The sequence below is a fragment of the Oncorhynchus mykiss genome, chromosome 5 (assembly GCF_057628025.1).
Source record: "Oncorhynchus mykiss isolate SJ-2025 chromosome 5, ASM5762802v1, whole genome shotgun sequence".
NCBI classification, from domain to species: Eukaryota; Metazoa; Chordata; class Actinopteri; order Salmoniformes; family Salmonidae; genus Oncorhynchus; species Oncorhynchus mykiss.
Window position 1 is genome coordinate 42,142,031 of NC_143026.1, and position 25,375 is coordinate 42,167,405.

Below are 25,375 nucleotides of genomic sequence, written 5' to 3' on the forward strand. Positions count from 1 at the left end.
GCAAGCGATAATATTGAAATGGAAGGAGTATCAGACCACTGCAAATCTACCAAGACCTGGCCGTCCCTCTAAACTTTCAGCTCATACAAGGAGAAGACTGATCAGAGATGGAGCCAAGAGGCCCATGATCACTCTGGATGAACTGCAGAGATCTACAGCTGAGGTGGGAGACTCTGTCCATAGGACAACAATCAGTCGTATATTGCACAAATCTGGCCTTTATGGAAGAGTGGCAAGAAGAAAGCCATTTCTTAAAGATATCCATAAAAAGTGTCGGTTAAAGTTTGCCACAAGCCACCTGGGAGACACACCAAACATGTGGAAGAAGGTGCTCTGGTCAGATGAAACCAAAATTGAACTTTTTGGCAACAATGCAAAACGTTATGTTTGGCGTAAAAGCAACACAGCTCACCACCCTGAACAACCATCCCCACTGTCAAACATGGTGGTGGCAGCATCATGGTTTGGGCCTGCTTTTCTTCAGCAGGGACAGGGATGATGGTTCAAATTGATGGGAAGATGGATGGAGCCAAATACAGGACCATTCTGAAAGAAAACCTGATGGAGTCTGCAAAAGACCTGAGACTGGGACGGAGATTTGTCTTCCAACAAGACAATGATCCAAAACATAAAGCAAAATCTACAATGGAATGGTTCAAAAATAAACATATCCAGGTGTTAGAATGGCCAAGTCAAAGTCCAGACCTGAATCTGTGGGAGTAAATGAGACACACAGGCATCTAGGAGAATTGGATACACTAAAGTAAGAGGAGACACAGTCTATTGATCTACATACAAAATAAACATTACACCTAGGAGAAGTGGATACACTAAGAGGGGACACATAGTCGGCAGACGAAAGCATACACACAAAAGAGCCATAAGTCAAATGTAGGGTCATAGAATAGGCCTATGAGAATAGGCCTATAGAAATACACACACACACACACAAGAACCATAAGCTAAATGCAGGGCCAAAGAATAGGCCTATAGAATAAAGGGACGCATATTATTTTTAGGACAAAGCAAGGGTCCTGCCACCATTATAATCTAACTGAAAGCGGATATGGGCGTTATTGGGCGTGAACAAGCAAGAAGCCTGAACTAAAAGATAATGGTGGCAGAAGGATAGGGGAAGTATGTTTATTTGCATATGGGATGGACCTATATGCTGTATGTGTATAAATACGGGAGCCGGGGCTCTGGGAAGCGGGGGGTGTTCCGCGGACCATCCCGGCTTGCGATACTCTTGTATTAAAAGCCTGATTGATTTCACAAGTTCTGGTATGTGTTATAATTGATTCAATTATCCACAACAAATCCAATCGAGAATCTGTGGAAAGAACTGAAAACTGCTGTTCACAAATGCTCTCCATCCAACCTCACTGAGCTCGAGCTGTTTTGCAAGGAGGAATGGGAAAAAATGTCAGTCTCTCGATGTGCAAAACTGATAGAGACATACCCCAAGTGACTTACAGCTGTAATCGCAGCAAAAGGTGGCGCTACAAAATATTAACTTTAGGGGGCTGAATAATTTTGCACGCCCAATTTTTCAGTTTTTGATTTGTTAAAAAAGTTTGAAATATCCAATAAATGTCGTTCCACTTCATGATTGTGTCCCACTTGTTGTTGATTCTTCACAAAAAAATACAGATTTATATCTTTATGTTTGAAGCCTGAAATGTGGCAAAAGGTCGCAAAGTTCAAGGGGGCCGAATACTTTCGCAAGGCACTGTAACTGTAAGGTTGCAAGATTTGGATCCCCCGAGCTGACAAGGTGAAAATCGGTCTTCCTGCCCTTGAACGAGGCAGTTAACCCACCGTTCCTAGGCCGTCATTGAAAATAAGAATGTGTTCTTAACTGACTTGCCTAGTTAAATAAAGATTAAATAAAGGTGTAAAAAATTAATTATAATTATTTTTTTTAAATAATTATTTTTCAAATCGGCGCCCAAAAATACAGATTTCCGATTGTTATGAAAACTTGAAATTGGCCCTAATTAATCGGCCATTCCGATTAATCGGTCGACCTCTAGAATGGACAAGATAAATATTTTGCGTCCCTGTTTCAGGTGTTGTTGGAGGTGACTCTTGGTCAGTTTAGCTCAGAAAATGCCGCCCTCGTCAATCTGCCGCCATAGGCATCCTCCTAATCCTGCCTTATGAGCGGGCCGGCCCTGCTAGGAAGACTACATCTCTTCTAGAGGACTGACATGAGCATGATGCTGGCCATTAGCTCATCAACTTAGCCTATAAAAGGCCTATTTTCTTTGAATATAGAAGGTGATGTGTAGGAACTACAATATTTCAGTGATATTTCTGCTTTGCGCAGTCTTAACGGGTCCCATGGGATGATGAAATATCGGCCCGGGCAGAGAAGCGTAAGACTGAATTTTACTCAACATTCTAGAGTTTTCACCCTTAGTTAACACTATCAATGTTTCCCATTACTGTGGGAATTGTGATTGAATCAACTCAATATTAGCCCCTTTCAATGCAACATACCGAAACAAAACGAACTATGCGAGACTTAGTATGTAAAACTATGCAAGTGATTTTGTTGTAGGCAGAACGCATCAGAGTAGGATTCTATTGCATTGACATGCACGACTCAGCCCGTACTGCAGCATAACCAATCAGAGCTGCAGTAGGCCTATATGCAAATAGACCATTTCCATATATGGATCTGTGCCAGTCACTTTGAACTGGACTGTGTTTACAGCATGAGCGGAGTAGATGCACTTGTTTTGAGATCAAAGCGAGAGCTGCTTGTAGCCACATGTGCACAATTGTTCATATCCTTTGCTAGTTAGTGAGTTATTTGCTAGTTAGTGAATTATTAGCCAGTCATAGATCATTTGTAGTCAGCAATGGTGGAGTGATTGCTTCCTACAAGAGTACAAAATGTGTACATCTTTGAAAAGCGGGCCCGAACAAAGAGCTTTTTTTTGTCTTAAAGTGGCAGTGTTGTATTTTGATACAGGCTTGAATAAGCTAAGTAGTCAATAGGCAGAGGGTAGCATAATAATGCATGTTATTTTGTAAAGTGGTTTGCATCAAACAACACAACATTTTCAGTCACCTCCTTGCCTGAATGACAAGTGGATAAACAGGTTAACGTCAAGTCCTGCATGTTAAAATGTTATGCAACACATTTTCTCCATTGTTTTTGATGGTAGGCCACTCTGGTAGGACCTACAAAATCGAATCAAACACTTCATGAGGGCCCATGAGCTCATGTTGCGCAACATTTCTAAAGGCTATGCAATTGCGTGAGAAAACGGAGTGATGGCCTTGATTAAAAAGAGGAGGATCACATCAGCTTTATATAGACTAGGCCTACTATATTTATTTCTCGACTTTACTAATATTAAGCACATTGCTTCTCTTTAACAGGAGTATAGTCTACCTGGCTGGCATGAAAATGAACCACGGGAAAAACGTCCTCCATTCGCTATTTAAGTGCAAAGATGACATATATTGTTTTCCCTTGCCCGTTTCAAGACAGGTGCACGATAATGGTCCATTCTAAATCACACCACATTTCACACATATAGTATTTATTAAATGTAAAGACAATATTAAATTAAGAATAGTCTGATGGGTGACATATTAGTCTATCACTTTTTCACTTGTGAATTATATTTTAGTACTTTAGCACTTCAGCAAGAAATAGCGCATGCTATTTTTTAAATATCTATATTTATACAAAGTCCCTTCAAATTAAATATCTAATTGACCATGTGACCTAGACACCTCAAACCAATGTTGCAATGTTCACAGGGTTGGGACATACATCGCACAGGCTTTGGTTATTTGAAAAATATATATATATTTTTTTCCCCTCAATTTATTAGTTAAATGTGTAACTTAGAACTTCAATTGCTCCTTGATCACATGACGTAGGCACCTCAAAGCAACGTTGTATTGTTCAAAGGGGAGGGAAACACATTGCACAGCCTTTGGTTCTCCCAAATACCACTTACACGATTTTATAGAAATACTTGAAAGTATATAATTTCAATAGCTCTTCAACCAAGCTTAGCAACCTAATTTCAACCCTCATTTGTTCCTTACATAGAGAGCTATGTTGCACAAAATCATTGCACTTGTTTTTTTATATATCTATATTTATACAAAGTCACCTAAAATTCAATAGCTAATTGACCATGTGACCTAGACACCTCAAACCAACGTTGGAATGATCACAGGAGAGGGACATACAGCGCATTTTGGAAAGTATTCAGACTCTTGTCCTCATCAATTTACACGCAATACCCCATAATGACAAAGCAAAACAGGTTTTTAGATATTTTTGCAAATGTATTAAAAATAAAAACAGAAATACCTTATTTACATAAGTATTCAGACCCTTTGCTATGAGACTCAGGTGCATCCTGTTTCCATTGATCATCCATGACATGTTTCTACAACTTCATTGGAGTCCACCTGTGGTAAATTCAATTGATTGGAGATGATTTGGAAAAGGCACACACCTGCCTATATAAGGTCCCACAGTTGACAGTGCATGTCAGAGCAAAAACCAAGCCATGAGGTCGAATAAATGGTCTGTAGAACGCCGAGACAGGATTGTGTCGAGGCACAGATATGGGGAAGGGTATCAAAACATTTCAGCAGCTCTGAAGGTCCCCAGGAACACAATGGCCTCCATCGTTCTTAAATGAAAGAAGTTTAGAACCACCAACACTCTTCCTAGAGATATATCGAAACTCAAACCAACTTTACCACGGTCCGGAACCGAAATGGGACACTAATGACTTTGGACCTAATCTAAGAGACGTGCATGACCAGAAGCAGAAAGCAGTGAATACATCCTACATTTATAAGCATATGATGCTTACCTTTTCTGGACGGGTTTCTTCCTCTCCTTCGCCGCATAGATCCCCTCATCCCCCAACATGGTGACTTTTCAAAATAAATACAAATCAATCAAGTTTAAGTTTTCCTCCACAGTTTATCCGCGTAACGAACATTAAACGCAAAACACACATGAAGTAGCGGACAGTTCCAAATGCGAACAGAGAAGTTCGCATACTTTCTGCTGGTCCAAACGCCCTTGGCTATCTGCTCTGTTGTTTTGCGGTCGATAAAACGTTGGTCTGACGGTGGTCCTACTCCTATTTGTCCACTCCAAAGTCACCAAATCTCCACTTCAGTCCTTCAAACGTGGAAATTGTCCAGTCTGTTCCTCAAAGCAAGCTCGACCCGATAAGCTAAAAGGGTTTTCTTTCCGGCGCGAGGTTTCAACCAATTGAAATCTCTGTAACATAGAGCTGTGTCACACCGAATATTATTGGTGTAAATTCACTAACGTTGCCATTGTTCTTGGTAAGAGCATTATATTCTGCAGCAGCAGAGACGACATCAACGACGTCTGAGACAGAGAGCAGTACAGAGTCAGTGTGCGGTGATGGTGAATATTGTGCCTTTCACTTTTCTCGAGGCATATGTAATAAGTTTGTAACAATAACCTCTGCTGGCAGGGCCATAGCTAGGGGTTTTAGGTTTATAGTCTGGGTTTTAGTGAGGTCCGGACTGGGTCCTATACATTTTTAAACGTTTAAGCTCATTTAGACTACTGCATTTCTATAGGCTACAATTTAAAAACTCTAAAACGCTATTTTGAGAAAAGCAAAAACTATTTGAGTTTCAAAAGTTAAAGCACCTACAATAAAATAAATAAAATAAGGTCAGGGGTTACAAATCTACAAACCAGTGAGAGTTCAAAACAAATCAAACTTTATTTGTCATGAATACAACAGGTGTAGTAGAACTTACCGTGAAATACTTACTTACAAGCCCTTAACCAACAATGCAGTTCAAAATATTTACAAAATAAAGTAAAGTAAAACTTAATTAAAAGTCCCCCCCCAAATAACAATAATACGGCTATATACAGGGGGATCAGGTATCGAGTCAGTGTGCGGGGGTACAGGTTAGTCGAGGTAATTTGTTCATGTAGGTAGGGGTAAAGTGACTATGCATAGATAATGAACAGCGAGTAGCAGCAGTGTAAAAACAAGTGGGGATGGGGGTCAATGTAAATGGATGGCCATTTGATTAATTGTTCAGCAGTCTTATGGCTTGAGGGAGAAGCTGTTAAGGAGCTTTTGATCCTAGACTTTGTGCTCCTGTACCACTTGATGTGCGGTAGCAGAGAGAACAGTCTATGACTTGGGTGACTGGAGAATTTTTTGGGCTTTCCTCTGACACTGCCTAGTATATATCAATCACGGTCAGCTGTATCACATCCGGCAGTGATTGGGAGTCCCATAGGGCGGCGACCAACTGGCCCAGCGTCGTCCGGGTTTGGCCGGGGTAGGCCGTCATTGTAAATAAGAATTTGTTCTTAACTGACTTGCCTAGTTAAATAAAGGTTAAATACAAATAAAATAAATATAGGTCCTGGTTGGCAGGAAGCTTGGCCCCAGTGATGTACAGGGCTGTACGCACTACCCTCTGTATCGCCTTACGGTCAGATGCCGAGCAGTTACCATGCCAGGCGATGATGCCACCGGTCAGGATGCTCTCGATTGTGTAGCTGTATAATTTTTGAGGATCTGGGGACCCATGCCTAATCTTTTCAGTCTCCTGAGGGGGAAAATGTGTCGTGCCCTCTTCACGACTGTCTTGATGTGTTTGGACAATGGTAGTTTGTTGGTGATGTGGATACCAAGGAACTTTAAACTCTCGACCTACTCCACTACAGCCGCGTCAATGTTAATGGGGGCCTAGTCCATAATCAGCTCCTTTGTCTTGCTCACATTGAGGGAGAGGTTGTTGTCCTGGCACCACACTGCCAGGTCTCTGACCTCCTCCCTATAGGCTGTCTCATCGTTGTCGATAATGAGGCCTATCACTGTTGTGTAGTCAGCAAACTTAATGATGGCATTGGAGTCGTGGTTGGCCACACAGTCGTGGGTAAACAGGGAGTACAGGAAGGGACTAAGCACGGACCCCTGAGGGGCCCCCGTGTTGAGGATCAGCGTGGCAGACGTATTATTGCCTACCTTTACCACCTGGGGAATACAGTGGCTTTTTGTTATTTGTTTTGAATTAAATATTGGATTTCAAATAAAAATATATTGCATTTGGGGACAGATTTCTAATATTTGTTTTTGTGTATATAACATTTACCAGAGAGAATGAAGAAGTTAACGACAAATTGTGTAGTTTTGTTTTCATTTGAATAATAACATATTACATCTTTCATTGTACATACATGGGTCTCATTAATGAAATAATAAATGTAGATACTTAACTCGCTCATTAAAAAAAAGTCACACTCGTAAAAAAATGTGTATAATTGTTTCCCCTTCTTTACTACAGAAAAGGCATATGTCCTCTAAGTTCATGAATTTAGACAAATTATTGCAAGGGTATATTTTGTGCACAATTTTAAAGTGAATTTATTTTACTTTATTTGATATACAAAATTTGTGAGGGAGCAACCAAGCTTTCTTTCATTAAATTTCAGTAATTATGCATTCCAGAAGAATTTCCCTCTAGGAGAGATATTGTTTTTGGAGTTAAAAGGCTCTCTTATTTACAATGACGGCCTACCCCGGTATTATTACGTTTCTTATCCAGCAGAGGGCAACCTTCTAACATAAATTGTGCATCTATCTTAATTTGTGCATCTATGTTCTCCAAAGCACAGATGAGATTTCATTAATTGAGTAAGTCCTGAAGATATTGCTTTGCTTATAGAATTACATTATTTTTAATCTATTGGGAAGTTAGATGTTTGTAAGAACTTTCTATAAGAGAGTAAAACTAAGGAGATGATTGTGGACTTCAGGAAACAGCAGAGGGAACACCCCCCTATCCACATCGATGGAACAGTAGTGGAGAGGGTAGCAAGTTTTAAGTTCCTCGGCATACACATCACAGACAAACTGAATTGGTCCACCCACACAGACAGCATCATGAAGAAGGCGCAGCGCCTCTTCAACCTCAGGAGGCTGAAGAAATTTGGCTTGTAACCAAAAGCACTCACAAACTTCTACAGATGCACAATCGAGAGCATCCTGGCGGGCTGTATCACCGCCTGGTACGGCAACTGCTCCGCCCACAACCGTAAGGCTCTCCAGAGGGTAGTGAGGTCTGCACAATGCATCACCGGGGGCAAACTACCTGCCCTCCAGGACACCTACACCACCCGATGTTACAGGAAGGCCATAAAGATCATCAAGGACAACAACCACCCGAGCCACTGCCTGTTCACCCCGCTATCATCCAGAAGGCGAGGTCAGTACAGGTGCATCAAAGCTGGGACCGAGAGACTGGAAAAACAGCTTCTATCTCAAGGCCATCAGATTGTTAAACAGCCACCACTAACATTGAGTGGCTGCTGCCAACACACTGACTCAGCTCCAGCCACTTTAATAATGGGAATTGATGGGAAATGATGTAAAATATATCACTAGCCACTTTAAACAATGCTACCTAATATAATGTTTACATACCCTACATTATTCATCTCATATGTATACGTATATACTGTACTCTATATCATCTACTGCATCTTTATGTAATACATGTATCACTAGCCACTTTAACTATGCCACTTTGTTTACATACTCATCTCATATGTATATACTGTACTCGATACCATCTACTGTATCTTGCCTATGCCGCTCTGTACCATCACTCATTCATATACAGTGCCTTGCGAAAGTATTCGGCCCCCTTGAACTTTGCGACCTTTTTCCACATTTCAGGCTTCAAACATAAAGATATAAAACTGTATTTTTTGTGAAGAATCAACAACAAGTGGGACACAATCATGAAGTGGAACGACATTTATTGGATATTTCAAACTTTTTTAACAAATCAAAAACTGAAAAATTGGGCGTGCAAAATTATTCAGCCCCTTTACTTTCAATGCAGCAAACTCTCTCCAGAAGTTCAGTGAGGATCTCTGAATGATCCAATGTTGACCTAAATGACTAATGATGATAAATATAATCCACCTGTGTGTAATCAAGTCTCCGTATAAATGCACCTGCACTGTGATAGTCTCAGAGGTCCGTCAAAAGCGCAGAGAGCATCATGAAGAACAAGGAACACACCAGGCAGGTCCGAGATACTGTTGTGAAGAAGTTTAAAGCCGGATTTGGATACAAAAATATTTCCCAAGCTTTAAACATCCCAAGGAGCACTGTGCAAGCGATAATATTGAAATGGAAGGAGTATCAGACCACTGCAAATCTACCAAGACCTGGCCGTCCCTCTAAACTTTCAGCTCAAACAAGGAGAATACTGATCAGAGATGCAGCCAAGAGGCCCATGATCACTCTGGATGAACTGCAGAGATCTACAGCTGAGGTGGGAGACTCTGTCCATAGGACAACAATCAGTCGTATATTGCACAAATCTGGCCTTTATGGGAGTGGCAAGAAGAAAACCATTTCTTAAAGATATGCATAAAAAGTGTTGTTTAAAGTTTACCACAAGCCACCTGGGAGACACACCAAACATGTGGAAGAAGGTGCTCTGGTCAGATGAAACCAAAATTGAACTTTTTGGCAACAATGCAAAACGTTATGTTTGGCGTAAAAGCAACACAGCTCATCACCCTGAACACACCATGCCCACTGTCAAACATGGTGGCGGCAGCATCATGGTTTGGGCCTGCTTTTCTTCAGCAGGGACAGGGAAGATGGTTAAAATTGATGGGAAGATGGATGGAGCCAAATACAGGACCATTCTGGAAGAAAACCTGATGGAGTCTGCAAAAGACCTGAGACTGGGACGGAGATTTGTCTTCCAACAAGACAATGATCCAAAACATAAAGCAAAATCTACAATGGAATGGTTCAAAAATAAACATATCCAGGTGTTAGAATGGCCAAGTCAAAGTCCAGACCTGAATCCAATCGAGAATCTGTGGAAAGAACTGAAAACTGCTGTTCACAAATGCTCTCCATCCAACCTCACTGAGCTCGAGCTGTTTTGCAAGGAGGAATGGGAAAAAATGTCAGTCTCTCGATGTGCAAAACTGATAGAGACTTACCCCAAGCGACTTACAGCTGTAATCGCAGCAAAAGGTGGCGCTACAAAGTATTAACTTAAGGGGGCTGAATAATTTTGCACGCCCAATTTTTCAGTTTTTGATTTGTTAAAAAAGTTTGAAATATCCAATAAATGTCGTTCCACTTCCTGATTGTGTCCCACTTGTTGTTGATTCTTCACAAAAAAATACAGTTTTATATCTTTATGTTTGAAGCCTGAAATGTGGCAAAAGGTCGCAAAGTTCAAGGGGGCCGAATACTTTCGCAAGGCACTGTATCTTTATGTACATATTCTTTATCCCCTTACACTTGTGTGTATAAGACAGTAGTTTTGGAATTGTTAGTTAGATTACTCGTTGGTTATTACTGCATTGTCAGAACTAGAAGCACAAGCATTTCGCTACACTCACATTAACATCTGCTAACCATGTGTATGTGACAAATAAAATTTGATTTGATTATATATTTCCTTCTTTATCAAATAAATCAAGCACAAATATAATATTTCTTTCAAACCACTTAGGGAAGAACAAAGACTTGTTTTTAACAACGATATATTTGTTGTTCCACAGAAGTGCCTTGTGTGGGGAGGAGTTGTGGACATAACAGTGTTCCCAGGCTAAAAGGGCTTGTTCATGGAGTTCAGTTTGGAGCCAGTTATTAGTCTGGAGCCAGTTATTAGTCTGGAGCCAGTTATTTAAGATGGATTTTGTTTTCTTTCATCTCTGAAAGAAATTGAGATGTTAATGGACAATACTTTTTTTTGCCATGTGCACATGTGCACCCCTAAATATTTCACATGATCTTTCACTGGAATATGCTCAACAGATTGGTAATTTCAGTTATGTATGGCGAATATTTCACATTTATTAAGCACAGACGAGAAGCTGAACAGAATAATTTGACCAGTTTAAGTGCAATATCAACTTGGTCCTTTTAGAAACAGAGCTGTGTCGTCTGCTAATTGAGATATTTGTATTCATTTTCCATATATTAAAATACCTCTCAGGGTTGTTTAAAATCCTAATATATAGTAATTCTACAACTAAAATGAATACGAAAGTTGAAATAGGGCAACCCTGGCGTACACTACGGTGAATATTAAATATTTTAGATGTGTTAAGATGAATCATAATATAACTATTAATATCTTTCTAAAACATAGTGATAACAGACACAAAGCTTGTCCCGAAACCAGGTGTACAACAACTGTATTAGGAATTTGTGTTCAGTTGTATCAAATGCTTTACAAAAGTCGAGGAATAAAATAATAGCCTCTGAGTCAATTGAATCAGCGCAATCAATCAAGTCTAAAACTAACCCAATGTTACAGCTGATGTGGCGACCTTTCATGAAACCAGTTTGAGTTTCATGAATAAGGTGATTTAACATGTTGAATACTTGTCCCTCTAAATGTTCCCAAAAGTGTAAATAACATTCTGCAGAAAGACCATCTGTTTCAGGTGCTTTGCCCTTCTTCATAGATTTAAGCGCATCTCTAATCTCCACTAAAGAAAACTCATCTTCCCATATGGACTTGAACTCATCAGAAATCATTGGAACATGACCATGGAGATGTTTTATAAAACGTTCCCATTCAATCCCATTAAATGTATACAGATTGTCATAGAAAGAATACACAAAGCTAGTGATGCTCATAGGGTCTTTACACAAGATGTTGTCAGTATTTAAGGCAGAAAGAGATTTGGTCTTATAGTGTCTTTTTTCAAGAGCAAAAAAACAGCTTGTGTTTTTCTCACCCTCCTCAACCCATTTTGCTCTAGATTTAATAAAGTCCCCTTTAGCTAAATTAATTTACATTTGATCTACTTCTATTCGAGATGTATTCAAATCTGTTTCTTCCTCTGCTGAAATGGTATACTTTTCTAAAAAGAACATTCAATTTATTCATAAGCTCATCGTCTTTCAAACATTTTTGCTCCTATAGTTCCTTACTGCTTGTAATGCCGATAGATCTTACCTTAAATATGAAATATTTCCATGCTTTGGTTCTAAATCATCTGAATTAAACAGGTCTATGAGCAAGTTCTTTATGCTCTTGTTAAAGACTGGATCCTTTAGGAGTGAATTACTAAGTTTCCGGTATCCTCGAACGCCACTGGATTTTTCAGAACATTCTAACTTCAAAAATATAATTTTATGATCAATCGAAGGAGCATGTTTATGACTTATTTCTTGTACATACTGTAAAAGTGGGGTAGAAATGAGAAACAAATCAATTCTGGATCTGACTATCATTGACCTATTACACCAGGTATAATCGTTTAAGTTTGTATTAAATAAACACCCTGGCAGTTATAAGCCATGCATTTGTATACTTGTTTTGCAGCTCAGTAAGCTTATCAGCAAGATCCAAAAATAAAGTATTATTTGAGGTGGGAGAATTGTACCCATACACATTGCATATTTAAAAAAAAACATTATCTAGTTTGGAGATCAATTTAACTCATCTCCCATCTTTGGACACACAAGACTCTGAAATATCACCTCTAAACTTATGAAGCAATATTATATAACCAGCTGAGTGGTATAAGGGCACAAGGCGAGACACAAATGCAGACACAGGAGGCAGATGGTTGAGCTCCGATATTTATTGTACCAAAAGGGTGTAGGCAAAAGGCAGGTCTGGGACAGGCGAGAGTTCATAAACCAGGTCAGAGTCCAAACAGTACCAGGGGATAGGCAGGCTCGAGGTCAGAACAGGCAGAGTGGTCAGGCAGGCGGATTCGGCATCAGGGCAGGCAAGGGTCAAAACCAGGAGGGCTAAAAATTAAAATACTATAAAATGAAAAAACAGAGACTGGGAAAAATAGGAGCTAGGAGAAATGCTGGTTGACTTGGCAATACAAGACAAACTGGCACAGAGAGACAGGAAACACAGGGATAAATGCACAGGGGACTAATGGGGAAAACAGGAGACACCTGGAGGTGGGTGGAGACAATCACATAGACAGGTGAAACAGATCAGGGCGTTACAAAACTAGAATCTGAATCGTACAATATTTTAGTGCATTGAATTCAAAACATTTCATAACCTGAAAAACATTCAATAAAATAATAAATAAATACAGTGTAGTGATATGAATAACCCAAGCCATTATCACATTGGTTGCTACTGCGCAGGTTGACTCACAAGCCACGGTTATTAAATATTATCAGTGGCGATTTTAGCATGTAAATCTTGGTGGGGCAAAAAACATTTTTTTTAGATGCATGCCAGCAAAGCCACTACACAACACTAAACAATACATTCATTGCACTATAACGGTGATAAACTGTTAAGGCCTACATAAAGCTGTCCCAACAGCAGTCCTAAGCAGTCCTCAGTAGAGCCTTGTCTGGCAGCGAAATAGTTCATTCAGCCTCATTTACTGCCTTTTTAAAAAAACATAGCTGATATGGCTGATTTGCTTAATTAAGGATCCTCCCCTTTTTTTTTCAATTTTCGCACAAAATGACATACCCAAATCTAACTGCCTGTAACTCAGGCCCTGAAGCAAGGATATGCATATTCATGGTACCATTTGAAAGGAAACACTTTAAAGTTTGTGGAAATGTGAAAGGAATGTAGGAGAATATAACACAATAAATCTGGTAAAAGATAATACAAAGAAAAAAAACAACCGTTCTTGTGTATTTTTTTTAAACCATCATCTTTGAAAGGTAAGAGAAAGGCCATAATGTATATTCCAGCCCAGGCGCAATTTTGATTTTGGCCACTAGATGGCAGCAGTTTATGTACAAAGTTTTAGACTGATCTAATGAACCATTGTATTTCTGTTCAAAATGTTGTATCAAGACTGCCCAAATGACAAAGTTTGATGACAAAATTTGCCCACGAAAGACCGCCACTCCACATTCCTGTTCAAGTGAGCACAGTACAACACGGTGTGTCCAAAAATGTATTGTATACTGCTGCATAAATGTTGTAATATGCCAGGGAGATATGTGTACTGTAGCTAAGAAAGTAATACTAAGTGTATATTGTGTAGTAAGATGTTAGTAGCACATGAGCCTCACCCTAATAATTGTGCCTACTGTTCTGACTTGGTGGTGCACATGTAGCCTATAACCTGTTTTAGAGAAATGTAATCATCGAATATAGTAAGAGATTTCATTGTCTGCTTATGTGCCGCCATTATTTATCCTATGGTTCTGACTTGGTGTACAGGGAGAACACTGTAAGAAGGGCCCATGTTCTGAATTCTATCGCTGTACATTACAAAAGTGCTAAACAAATAGTTATATTGACTACGTCTGTCCTAGCTCGCTCATTAATGTCTTAATCGAAATCACGGATTGCCTCTTATCCGCTTGTCGTCCCCTTATACCATAGTTTGTACATCTCAATTGTCATTAGAAGCCACACTTGTTTAAGCAAGTCAGCCATATCAGCTATGTTTTTTAAAAGGCAGTAAATAAGGCTGAATGATCTGTTTCGCTGCCAGACAGCTTTATGTAGGCCCTAACAGTTTGTGGGCACCGTTTGTCACCGTTATAGTGTAATTAATGTATTGTTTAGTGTTGTGTAGTGGCTTGCTGGCATGCATCCCACTTTAGTATTTTTTTGCCCCACCAAGATTTACATGCTAAAATCGCCAATGAGGTCAAACCATGTTATAAGTCAAACCATGTTATAAGTCAAACCATGCAGTATAGGAGACAGTAGTCAAATAGAGAAAGACAGTGACACAGTTTCCTCTTATAGTCAAACCCCGGAGGAAACAGTTCCACCTCTTACAGTCCAACCCTGGAAGACACAGCCGCCTTACATTACTGTCACTTTCACGTACACATTGACCTCGTGATGTAGGCTATCACTAGAAACCAATTTACTATATTTTCAAATTAAATTGTGGACCGATGTTGTCTTGCAAAGATGTACCATTGCTAAATGCATAAACAGTCTGGTACCCTGGCTGAGGCTAACTCTGCTCTGTGAATAACTGTACCTGTGGAGGAGCGAACGTAACCAATCTTCTTAGCGGTGTTCCTGACCACCTCCACGAGAGCCACTATAGCCTTGGAGGTGACGTCTCCTCACAACATAACCATACCCGTCTTCATAACAGGTTATAGTGCACAAAGAGTTCGGTAATGTTGAGGTGTTTTCACACTGGACCTGTTGCCGCTGGGATTCATCTTCAGTTGGTCGGTTAAACAAGTGCTTCAATCAAAAGCTTGACTTGGATTTGAGGTTAGAACAGAAACAGGTGCCATACATACTATTGATGAATGATTATCACATTTATACATCTACAGTAGGCGACAGTTGGAAGTTCACTGCATATAGGACACATCACTGCACTCTATCCTACTCTGTAAACTGATCATCTCTGTATACCCGTCGCAAGACCCACTGGTTGATGCTTATTTATAAAACCCTCTTAGGCCTCACTCCCCCGTATCTGAGATATCTACTGAAGCCCTCATCCTCCACATTCAACACCTGTTCTGCTAGTCACATTCTGTTAAAGGTCCCCAAAGCACACACATCCCTGGGTCGCTTCTCTTTTCAATTTGCTGCAGCTAGCGACTGGAACGAGCTGCAACAAACACTCAAACTGGACAGTTTTATCTCAATCTCTTCATTCAAAGACTCAATAATGGGCACTCTTACTGCTTCGTGTTATGTATTGTTGTCTCTACCTTCTTGCCCTTTGTGCTGTTGTCTGTGCCCAATAATGTTTGTACCATGTTGTTGTTATGTTGTGTTGCTACCATGCTGTGTTGTCATGTGTTGCTGCCTTGCTATGTTGTTGTCTTAGGTCTCTCTTTATGTAGTGTTGTCTCTTTTGTAGTGATATGTGTTTTGTCCTATATTTATATTGTATTTCATTTTTTTCATCCCAGGCCCCCGTCCCCGCAGGAGGCCTTTTGCCTTTTTGTAGGCCCTCATTGTAAATAAGAATTTGTTCTTTAAATGACTTGCCTAGTTAAATAAAGATAAAAAATAAAATACAAAATAAAAATGGCGCCGTCTGCTGGCCATGATATGATGTGCATGCATCCAGCTGCTGATCAACTTGATGATGGATGTGCCTTCGAATCCTGAGTAAAATGTCTCGTGACATTCTAACGTCCCCTGGAAACGGAACGGTCTAGCCATTTAGCTAGCTAACAAAATGTACGTTACTATTTCTGTTTTAAACTAGCTAACGTTATGCTCTTACATATTCTTTTGAATCCAACATAGGCCTAGCTAGATTATATAAAATAAAGTGTTACAAAGTAACAGTGACAAGCGCACAGGCTACAAGGTAGGGTCATCAGACGGACAACGATAACCGTAGCAACAAAGTGAAATTGCTGCAAACCTATGCAACTTGTGAGTTTAGCGTATCATAAATTCATTGGTGATTAACCAAGCAATAATTACTCTCCTCAAATGACAGATTTACCGACAAGAACACTGCAGCACAGATGAGTAATTGTGACTATTTGTAACCAACCAAAGACCATGCCAATAGTGTATTGCTGTGTGGAAAGAAGCAACATCATCCTTGCTGATCTTGCGCTCAGAGGTGGAAGGTTTCAGGTAGGCTAGTGTGTGTCAGTGTGTGTGTAAGAGGGAGGGGGATTATTCCTAACACAGCTGTAGATGTATTTCTGGGTTGTAGGAGGCAGCATTGAGTTTTCTGAGACCGCTTCCGTTTGGAGCTCTCTATCGAAGGTCCATACAATTGGATGGGTGAGATAACAATTACCAAACTACATCATTGCAAAATGTAACTCCAAGTGCTGGCCATAATGTGTTTGTTTTAACAATCAGGTTCAGATACCACATCCTGTCAGAGGATGGCGTGTCCTACGTCTGTGTCACAGAGCTCAGCTATGAGTCCAGGAGGGCCCATGAATTCCTTAACCAGGTCAGTTTACATGTACAATCTTTTACTGTAGTGTCTTACATAACGAGTTACAATGGCACCACAAGACATAGGGTACTGGTACAGTTTGATGGCCAAAGAAATTGTTTCTTTATTTTCTTCAAGTTATACCCTCTTTACAGAAGTCACTAAGTTATACAATTCATTCTAAACCATCCTGTGATACCTAAACAGTAACACTTAAGCATGTCAAAACAATTAGATCAAATATGTGTCTTTAAAATAACAAGAGCAGAGCTTATTTCCATAAATATAGTGTATGCCCTGCTCTTCCTGGTGCTAGCCTCATGTTTTGAACAGAAAACTCTGAACATGACTAGCCATGGAAATCAGGTGTAGCTTATGTACCAAGCGACTTCACTTCTTATTGCCTTCCAGATCTGCAGTTTCTTTGCTAACAGCCCCCTGATAAAGAAAGCAGCCTTTGCCCAGCCGTATGAATTCAGCTCTGACCTGCATCAGGTGCTTGGACAGCTGATGGTATGTCTTAAAGACACATAGAATTAGAATTTGTAGAATGAGAATTCCTAATCAGAACAACATGACATACATTCTTATCACGTCGTCTCAGTCAGATTTCCTCTTTCTATCTGAAGTGCTCTACGTGCAATATTGGGTGTGCCATAGAAATATATAACGTTATGAAGATCTTCATGGGGTGGGTTTAAGAGCAATGTCTTTTCTACTAATCCTAGTTCTATGTAAAGAGATAAGTGACTAATGTTGGGCCAATGGTAGCGCCCCGGTGCAGCAGCAGTAGTTAATGTGTAACTACAGGGAGGGGAGGCGCCCTATGAAACCTGTGTCTCAACCTACAGCTGCCTGAGACAGACTATACCTGTCTCGACTTTATTTACTATGCTTGTCGTCAGTCTGGATAAAACGTCTTTGTGAAACCGTTACCCTCTGAAGTGGTTGTGGATGTATATTAATTGTGTTCTACTATTCTGACATGGTAAGTAGTTTGACTTTTGTCAAGTGGAGGTTGTGGGGCAGTTCTATGCCTTGAGGGCACACTAATGATCTGAACTGTTAGCACTATGGTGAGCAGCGCATTAGTGGTTAAAGACTCTGGAGACTAGGAACAACAGACTGTGAATACAATTATTTACATGTGACTTGCATGTGTCAGTAAATGTCTGAGTCCAGTGATCTCGTAACATTGCAAGAAGCTTTTGGACTAAACAAATCGGTGACCTAGCTGTGAGGAGGATTTTCTTGTCAGGAGAGTGTCAATAAAGGAATGGTTGAGGCTGAGGGCTAAAGCAACATTCACTTGGCCCTGCTTTCAGATACAGTATGTTCATATGATGTGTCCTGGAATGTCATGGAATTGCATTCTGCCCCATCATGTATTGGCTCCTATATTTTGCACATTTTCTTTAAGTTAATTGATATTGACGAGTCCTCTTAATGTTGCTACTGTTATCATTGCTAAGTCAGATGCAAATTTCCACACTGTGAACAAATGTGTGGTGTGAAATTGGTCATAAAAATGGTTCTCCTACAGTAATGATACGTGTCATGTTATTCTGACGACAATGTTTACACAGTATGCCATACCTAATATGTTGATGTTATTCAGAGAGGATTCTCTCCCCTTCCTCCTCCTCTCTGTAGGCTGACTACAGTTCTCAACAGCCAGCCTCCTCTAAGCTGGACTCGGTGCAGGGCCAAGTCAACGAAGTCAAAGTTATACTCAAAGACAACATTAACAAAGTGCTGGAGAGGGGAGAGAGGTTAGATGACTTGGTTGACAAGACACATGACCTACAAGCAACCGTAAGTATTCTAAAAAAGACAATTGTGTTTTTTTTATTTTCATATCCTGTCAAGGTGATAAGGAAGTGCGTGCGGTTCCTGTAGGTTGGAGAATGGCTTTAAACAGCCATGCTGCATTTGCTTTCCTGTCTCTTCCTTCTTTAAGCTTACTTGAAACACAATTATATTTGAGTTAACTTTCCATAATTTCCTCCCAATTTCAGGCAGACTCCTTTCAGAGGACATCCACGCGGGTAGCCCGGAAGTACTGGTGGAAGAACACCAAGATGATGATCATCATTGGAGTGATAGTTCTGATCATTCTCATCCTCATCATCCTGTTTGCCACAGGTGTCATCCCCAGTTAAATCACCTCACAGACTCCTACAGTACTACATTATCAACACGAGGAAAAGGACGAACCACAATCAGTCATTTTTTTGAATTTTATTTTAGTCTCCTCCAAGGCGGATTCAAGGTGGATTGTGCATAGTAACGTGACAAAATATCATTTCACATTACGACTTCTGCAAATAAGCTTCCTGGAATTTGTTTGGTTGTTTTTGGATTATATGGATCTGTTCATTTGATATTTAATAAGATACATTTCATAATGTTTGTTTGTCTATTTTTATTTAAAAAAAATACACAATATAAACTCAGCAAAAAAAGAAACGGCCTCTCAACTGAGTATATTTTCAGCAAACTTAACATGTGTAAATATTTGTATGAACATAAGAAGATTCAACAACTGAGACATAAACTGAACAAGTTCCACAGACATGTGACTAACAGAAATGGAATAATGTGTCCCAGAACATAGGGTGGGTCAAAATCAAAAGTAAGAGTCAGTATCGGGTGTGGCCAATAGCTGCATTACTGTACTGCAGTGCATCTCCTCATGGACTGCACCAGATTTGCCCGTTCTTGCTGTGAGATGTTACCTCACTCTTCCACCAAGGCACCTGCAAGTTCCCGGAAATGTCTGGGGGGAATGGCCCTACGCCTCACACTCCAATACAACAGGTCCCAGACATGCTCAATGGAATTGAGATCTGGGCTCTTCGCTGGCCATGGCAGAACACTGACATTCCTGTCTTGCAGGAAATCACGTACAGAACGAGCAGTATGGCTGTTGGCATTGTCATGCTTGAGAGTCATGTCAGGATGAGCCTGCATGAAGGATACCACATGAGGGAGGAGGATGTCTTCCCTGTAACGCACAGCATTGAGATTGCCTGCAATGACAACAAGCTCAGTCCGATGATGCTGTGGCACACCACCCCAGACCATGACGGACCCTCCACCTCCAAATTGATCCCGTTCCAGAGTACAGGCCTCGATGTAACGCTCATTCCTTCGACGATATTCGCAAATTCGACCATCACCCCTGGTGAGACAAAACCGCGACTCGTCAGTGAAGAGCACTTTTTGCCAGTCCTGTCTGCTCCAGCGACGGTGGGTTTGTGCCCATAGGCAACGTTGTTACCGGTGATATCTGGTGATGACCTGCCTTACACAGGCCTACAAGCCCTCAGTCCAACCTCTCTCAGCCTATTGCGGACAGTCTGAGCACTGATGGAGGGATTGTGCGTTCCTGGTGTAACTCGGGCAGTTGCCGTTGCCATCCTGTACCTGTCCCGTAGGTGTGATGTTCGGTTGTACCGATCCTGTGCAGGTGTTGTTACACATGGTCTGCCACTGCGAGGACGATCAGCTGTCCGTCTTGTCTCCCTGTAACGCTGTCTTAGGCGCCTCACAGTACGGACATTGCAATTTATTGCCTTGGCCACATCTGCAGTCCTCATGCCTCCTTGCAGCATGCCTAAGGCACGTTCACGCAGATGAGCAGGGACCCTGGGCATCTTTCTTTTAGTGTTTTTCAGAGTCAGTAGAAAGGCCTCTTTAGTGTCCTACGTTTTCATAACTGTGACCTTAATTACCTACCGTCTGTAAGCTGTTAGTGTCTTAACGACCGTTCCACAGGTGCATGTTCATTAATTGTTTATGGTTCATTGAACAAGCATGGGAAACAGTGTTTAAACCCTTTACAATGAAGATCTGTCAAGTTATTTGGATTTTTACAAATTATCTTTGAAAGACAGGGTCCTGAAAAAAGAGTTTAGAACATTTCTCACCACTAACGTTACAGTTTAGGGGCCTCATCCCACAGTTTAAAGGTGTATTGAATTCCTTAAACTGGATGATTTTCATATTTGTAAATGGTGGCCACCTCTGGCAGCCATAATAGTTCACTCCATTACCGTGTAGTTACACTCCACTAGCAATGAGTTACAGTCACCGACCAGTTTATTAGGTACATCCATCTAGTAACTGGCCGGACCCCACTTTGCCACCAGAACAGCCTGAATTCTTCAGGAAATTGATTCTACAAGGTGTCAAAAACGTTTGTTGCTCAATTGGTATCAAAGGACCTAACGTGTGCCAGAAAAACATTCCCTACACACAATTTTGCACGCCCAATTTTTCAGTTTTTGATTTGTTAAAAAAGTTTGAAATATCCAATAAATGTCGTTCCACTTCATGATTGTGTCCCACTTGTTGTTGATTCTTCACAAAAAAATACAGTTTTATATCTTTATGTTTGAAGCCTGAAATGTGGCAAAAGGTCGCAAAGTTCAAGGAGGCCGAATACTTTCGCAACGCACTGTATAGCAAGCTACGGCCACTTATCAATTTTCGGGGTGGTGTACCTAATAAAATTGCCGGTGAGTGTACTGTCCAAGGTTAAAGCATAATGTACCAAAAAGTTCACACTACTTCATAAACAAAAACAAAAATACATCTATTTCAAATTAAATTCCAGATAAATGTATTTTATTTTTTTCTGGTGCATTTTGGAATATTCTAGAATCTTGTATACATACAGTGTATTCGTAACATTTTGTTACGTTACAGCCTTATTCTAAAAATTTATTAAATTGTTTTTTCCCCTCATCAATCTACACACAATATCACAAAATGATAAAGTAATAACTGTTTTTTAGAAATGTTTACAAATTAATAAAAAATACAAAACTGAAATATGACATTTACATACAGTTGAAGTCAGATGTTTACATACACCTTAGCCAAATACATTTAAACTCAGTTTTTTTTTACAATTCCTGATATTTAATCCTAGTAAAAATTCCCTGTCTTAGGTCAGTTAGGATCACCACTTTATTTTAAGAATTTGAAATGTCAGAATAATAGTAGAGAGAAGGATTTATTTCAGCTTTTATTTCTTTCATCACATTCCCAGTGGGTCAGAAGTTTACATACACTCAATTAGTATTTGGTAGCATTGCCTTTAAATTGTTTAACTTGGGTCAAATGTTTTGAGTGGCCTTCCACAAGCTTCCCACAATATGTTGGGTGAATTTTGGCCCATTCCTCCTGACAGAGCTGGTGTAACTGAGTCAGGTTTGTTGGCCTCCTTGCTCACACAAGCTTTTTCAGTTCTGCCCACAAATTCTCTATAGGATGGAGGTCAGGGCTTTGTGATGGCCACTCCAATACCTTGACTTTGTTGTCCTTAAGCCATTTTGCCACAACTTTGGAAGTATGCTTGGGGTCATTGTCCATTTGGAAGACCCATTTGCGACCAAGCTTTAACTTCCTGACTGATGTCTTCAGATGTTGCTTCAATATATCCACATAAGTTCCATCCTCATGATGCCATCTATTTTGTGAAGTGCAGCAGTCCCTCCTGCAGGAAAGCACCCCACAACATGATGCTGCAAGCATCCCCCTTTTTCCTCCAAACATAACGATGGTCATTATGGCCAAACAGTTCTATTTTTGTTTCATCAGACCAGAGGACATTTCTCCAAAAAGTTGGATCTTTGTCCCCATGAGCAGTTGCAAACTGTAGTCTGGCTTTTTTATGGCGGTTTTGGAGCAGTGGCTTCTTCCTTGCTGAGCAGGTTATGTCGATATAGGACTCGTTTTACTGTGGATATAGATAATTTTGTACCTGTTTCCCCCAGCATCTTCACAAGGTCCTTTGCTGTTGTTCTGGGATAGATTTGCACTTTTCGGACCAAAGTACATTAATCTCTAGGAGACGGAACGCGTCTCCTTCCTGAGCGGTATGACGGCTGCGTGGTCCCATGGTGTTTATACTTGCGTACTGTTTGTTTGTACAGATGAACGTGGTACCTTCAGGTGTTAGCAAATTGCTCCCATGGATGAACCAGACTTGTGGGGGTCTACAATTTTTTTGTATGAGGTCTTGGCGGAATTAGTTTTTCTTCCCCATGTCAAGCAAAGAGGCACTGAGTTTGAAGTTAGGCCTTGAAATACATCCACAGGTACACCTCCAAGGGAAGCCATGATGTACTGTACAGTACCTTCCTAAATCCTATACTGTTGTACTTTCTCTCCACGATCTTCTTCACTCGCTCCTCCTCTTTGAAAGGTGATGAAGCAGAAGCCCCGTCTCTTGTTGCTTTTGGTTTCTATGGGGAGCTCAATGGACTCCAACTGTTCACACAGACGACTCAGGAATAGAATAATCCATTGTTCAACTAGGTTTGAATGTTTTGCTCAACTTGCACACACAGGCCGCGAGAAAACAAAGAGTAAATATCAGCTCTTTCAGGTAATTGCTTTGGACTGATCTGATTCAATCGTTCAGATTGGCACCCAGGCGAGCACACTCTCTAAAGAACATCTGACCATGTCAAATGTAAGTCTACTGTAGCCAACCTCCTACCAAATTATTCCCTGATCTTCTCCTCGGGGGTGTCTGGAGAAAGACCTCCTACAAAGACTTTCCTGTTTGGCTCCTTGTTCTTCATGGCCTTGACCTTCTTATGGTCAATCACCTTCCCATTCAGCTTCCTAATAAAATTCTAATAAAGAAACTGATTGGGCAGAAAAGACTCACATCCCATTGCTGCCATGTCATATTCACAACATATACAATCAGTTAATAAAGAAACTGATTGGGCAGAAAAGACTCACATCCCATTGCTGCCATGTCATATTCACAACATATACAATCAGGAATACCTTATCAACGCTGTCAGCTGCTTTGAACAGGACAAAGTCAAACCCCCGAGACCGACCTGTCATGGGGTCAAGCTTCAGGGTGCAGTCTACCACCTCCCCAAACTTGAAGTAATCCTTCAAATCCTTCTTTGTTGTGTGCCAGCTCCAGACCAACACACATTTTCCTGTATTTAAAGATAGTGCAGATACAAACATGTTAAATTCTGAATACCAATTCCCAACACAAGGACTCTGGCTGTGTTCCAATTCCCTTTCTCATCTGCTTTCCTTTCACCCATCAGTGGGAAAGAGGGAAAGGAGTTGAAGCCATTACATTAGAGAGGGAACACAGCCAGAGTCTTGGATTAGGGTCAATGTTATCATTAGAGATATGATTATGATAATTAACAAGAGCATGCTTGGATAATGCTACAGCAGCTTTTACAAGATGTAAAGGATTTTTCAAATTTGATTTATTAGGATGCTCATTAGCCAACACCAATGGTGACAGCTAGTCTTACTATGGTCCGGCATATAACGAAAAAGACATTACAAACAACACTTTACAATTGACATACATTTAAAAACATGAACATGTAGTGTGTGTGTGTGTGTGTGCATCTATCAGTTACACATACATGTCAGTACATACACACAACAAGTAGTTCACATGAGGGAGAGGCATCATTCTTTGGGGTGTTGCTTTATTCGTTTTTTGTAACCAGGTTTGCTGTTCATTTGTGCTATATAAGATGGGAGTTCCATGCACTCATGGCTCTGTATAATATTGTACTTTCCCTTGAATTTGTTCTGGACCTGGGGACTGTGAAAAGACCCCTGGTGGCATGTCTGATGAGGTAAGTGTGTGTGTCAGTGCTGTGTGTAAGTTGACTATGCAAACCATTTGGAATTTTCAACACATTGATTCTATTCTCGTTTATTATGTGGTGACGGGTGTAACTAATAGCACTATACACATACACAACTCTACATCCAACAAGAGCTGATGGACGCGACAGCCACAATAGTTACCCGATCTACTCTAAAAGTGAGTTTTAGCTAGCTAGGTACTGGCATTTTTTTTAAAAAGTGATTCCCCATAGAAGTTACCCAACGATGCGAGGAAATACCAAAAGTATTCAACAAAATAGCTACTTATCACTTATTCGACGCTGAGCTAACTAGCAACGTTAGCTAGCGGTCTCAGTCACCCCTCATCCTCTTCGTTTTTTTGCTGGCATCAATCTTTGATCCCTTGGATTCTCCTGACTGACCGCTCTCTGCAACCGTTGGTATCTGCTCCTCGCTGCTAGCCTGTCCGTCCGTGCTCAATGGATCTTCGCGGGTTTCAAGACCCTCCGACATGTTGGTGTTGCTCAAATAACTAATTGATCAGCTGCTGTCGATGATGCGTGCTAGCGAGCGTGTTTCGTCTAGTCTGAATTGCTTTCGAATCGGAAATCGTTATGTTTTCCCCTCAGGTTAGTAACATTATCTTGCTAAAGACCAGACACAAAACAAATATTAGGCACCACGGATGAGCAATCCTTCTGGTTTCGCTGACTATTACCGACGGTCCTACTTCATCTAGTATATTTTGCAAGATAACGGCAGTTGACAGCTTGCTTTCTTGCTAGCTACGTAAACATAAATGGCGTCATGTATAAAATG

At 40.5% G+C, this 25,375-nt stretch overlaps 2 protein-coding genes and 2 long non-coding RNA genes across 8 annotated transcripts in view; 2 read left to right on the top strand and 2 right to left on the bottom strand.

Annotated features, from left to right (window-relative positions):
• Window positions 1-5,452, bottom strand: part of LOC110523857 (aryl hydrocarbon receptor) — a 46,100-nt gene extending 40,648 nt beyond the window's left edge. For 2 of the 4 annotated variants that reach the window (XM_090234894.1, XM_090234893.1), the window contains exon 1: window positions 4,863-5,452. In XM_090234894.1, coding sequence (XP_090091020.1) covers window positions 4,863-4,921 — 59 coding nt within the window. In that variant the 5' untranslated portion in view covers window positions 4,922-5,452. Of the gene's footprint in view, window positions 1-4,348; window positions 4,452-4,862 lie in introns of those variants that run through there. The other 2 variants (XM_090234891.1, XM_090234892.1) reach the window with 2 other exon arrangements.
• Window positions 1-25,375, top strand: part of LOC149983283 (uncharacterized) — a 106,443-nt gene that overhangs the window by 70,012 nt on the left and 11,056 nt on the right. The window lies entirely within an intron of this gene.
• Window positions 16,065-19,381, top strand: LOC110523858 (uncharacterized). 2 transcript variants are annotated; one of them, XM_021602931.3, is made up of 7 exons: window positions 16,065-16,185; window positions 16,454-16,596; window positions 16,679-16,749; window positions 16,831-16,927; window positions 17,324-17,425; window positions 18,566-18,727; window positions 18,931-19,381. In XM_021602931.3, exons 2-7 carry the CDS (start codon window positions 16,519-16,521, stop codon window positions 19,072-19,074), a joined length of 654 nt encoding a protein of 217 aa, XP_021458606.2. In that variant the 5' UTR covers window positions 16,065-16,185; window positions 16,454-16,518; the 3' UTR covers window positions 19,075-19,381. The 2 variants fall into 2 exon arrangements, with proteins under 2 accessions (XP_021458606.2, XP_090091037.1); XM_090234911.1 differs by lacking the exon at window positions 16,065-16,185 and having other exon boundaries at window positions 16,439-16,596.
• Window positions 21,516-25,370, bottom strand: LOC149983284 (uncharacterized). The gene is made up of 2 exons (XR_016496058.1): window positions 24,916-25,370; window positions 21,516-23,889 (listed from the first exon to the last, which is right to left on the bottom strand). It is a non-coding gene; the product is annotated as an uncharacterized LOC149983284 (long non-coding RNA).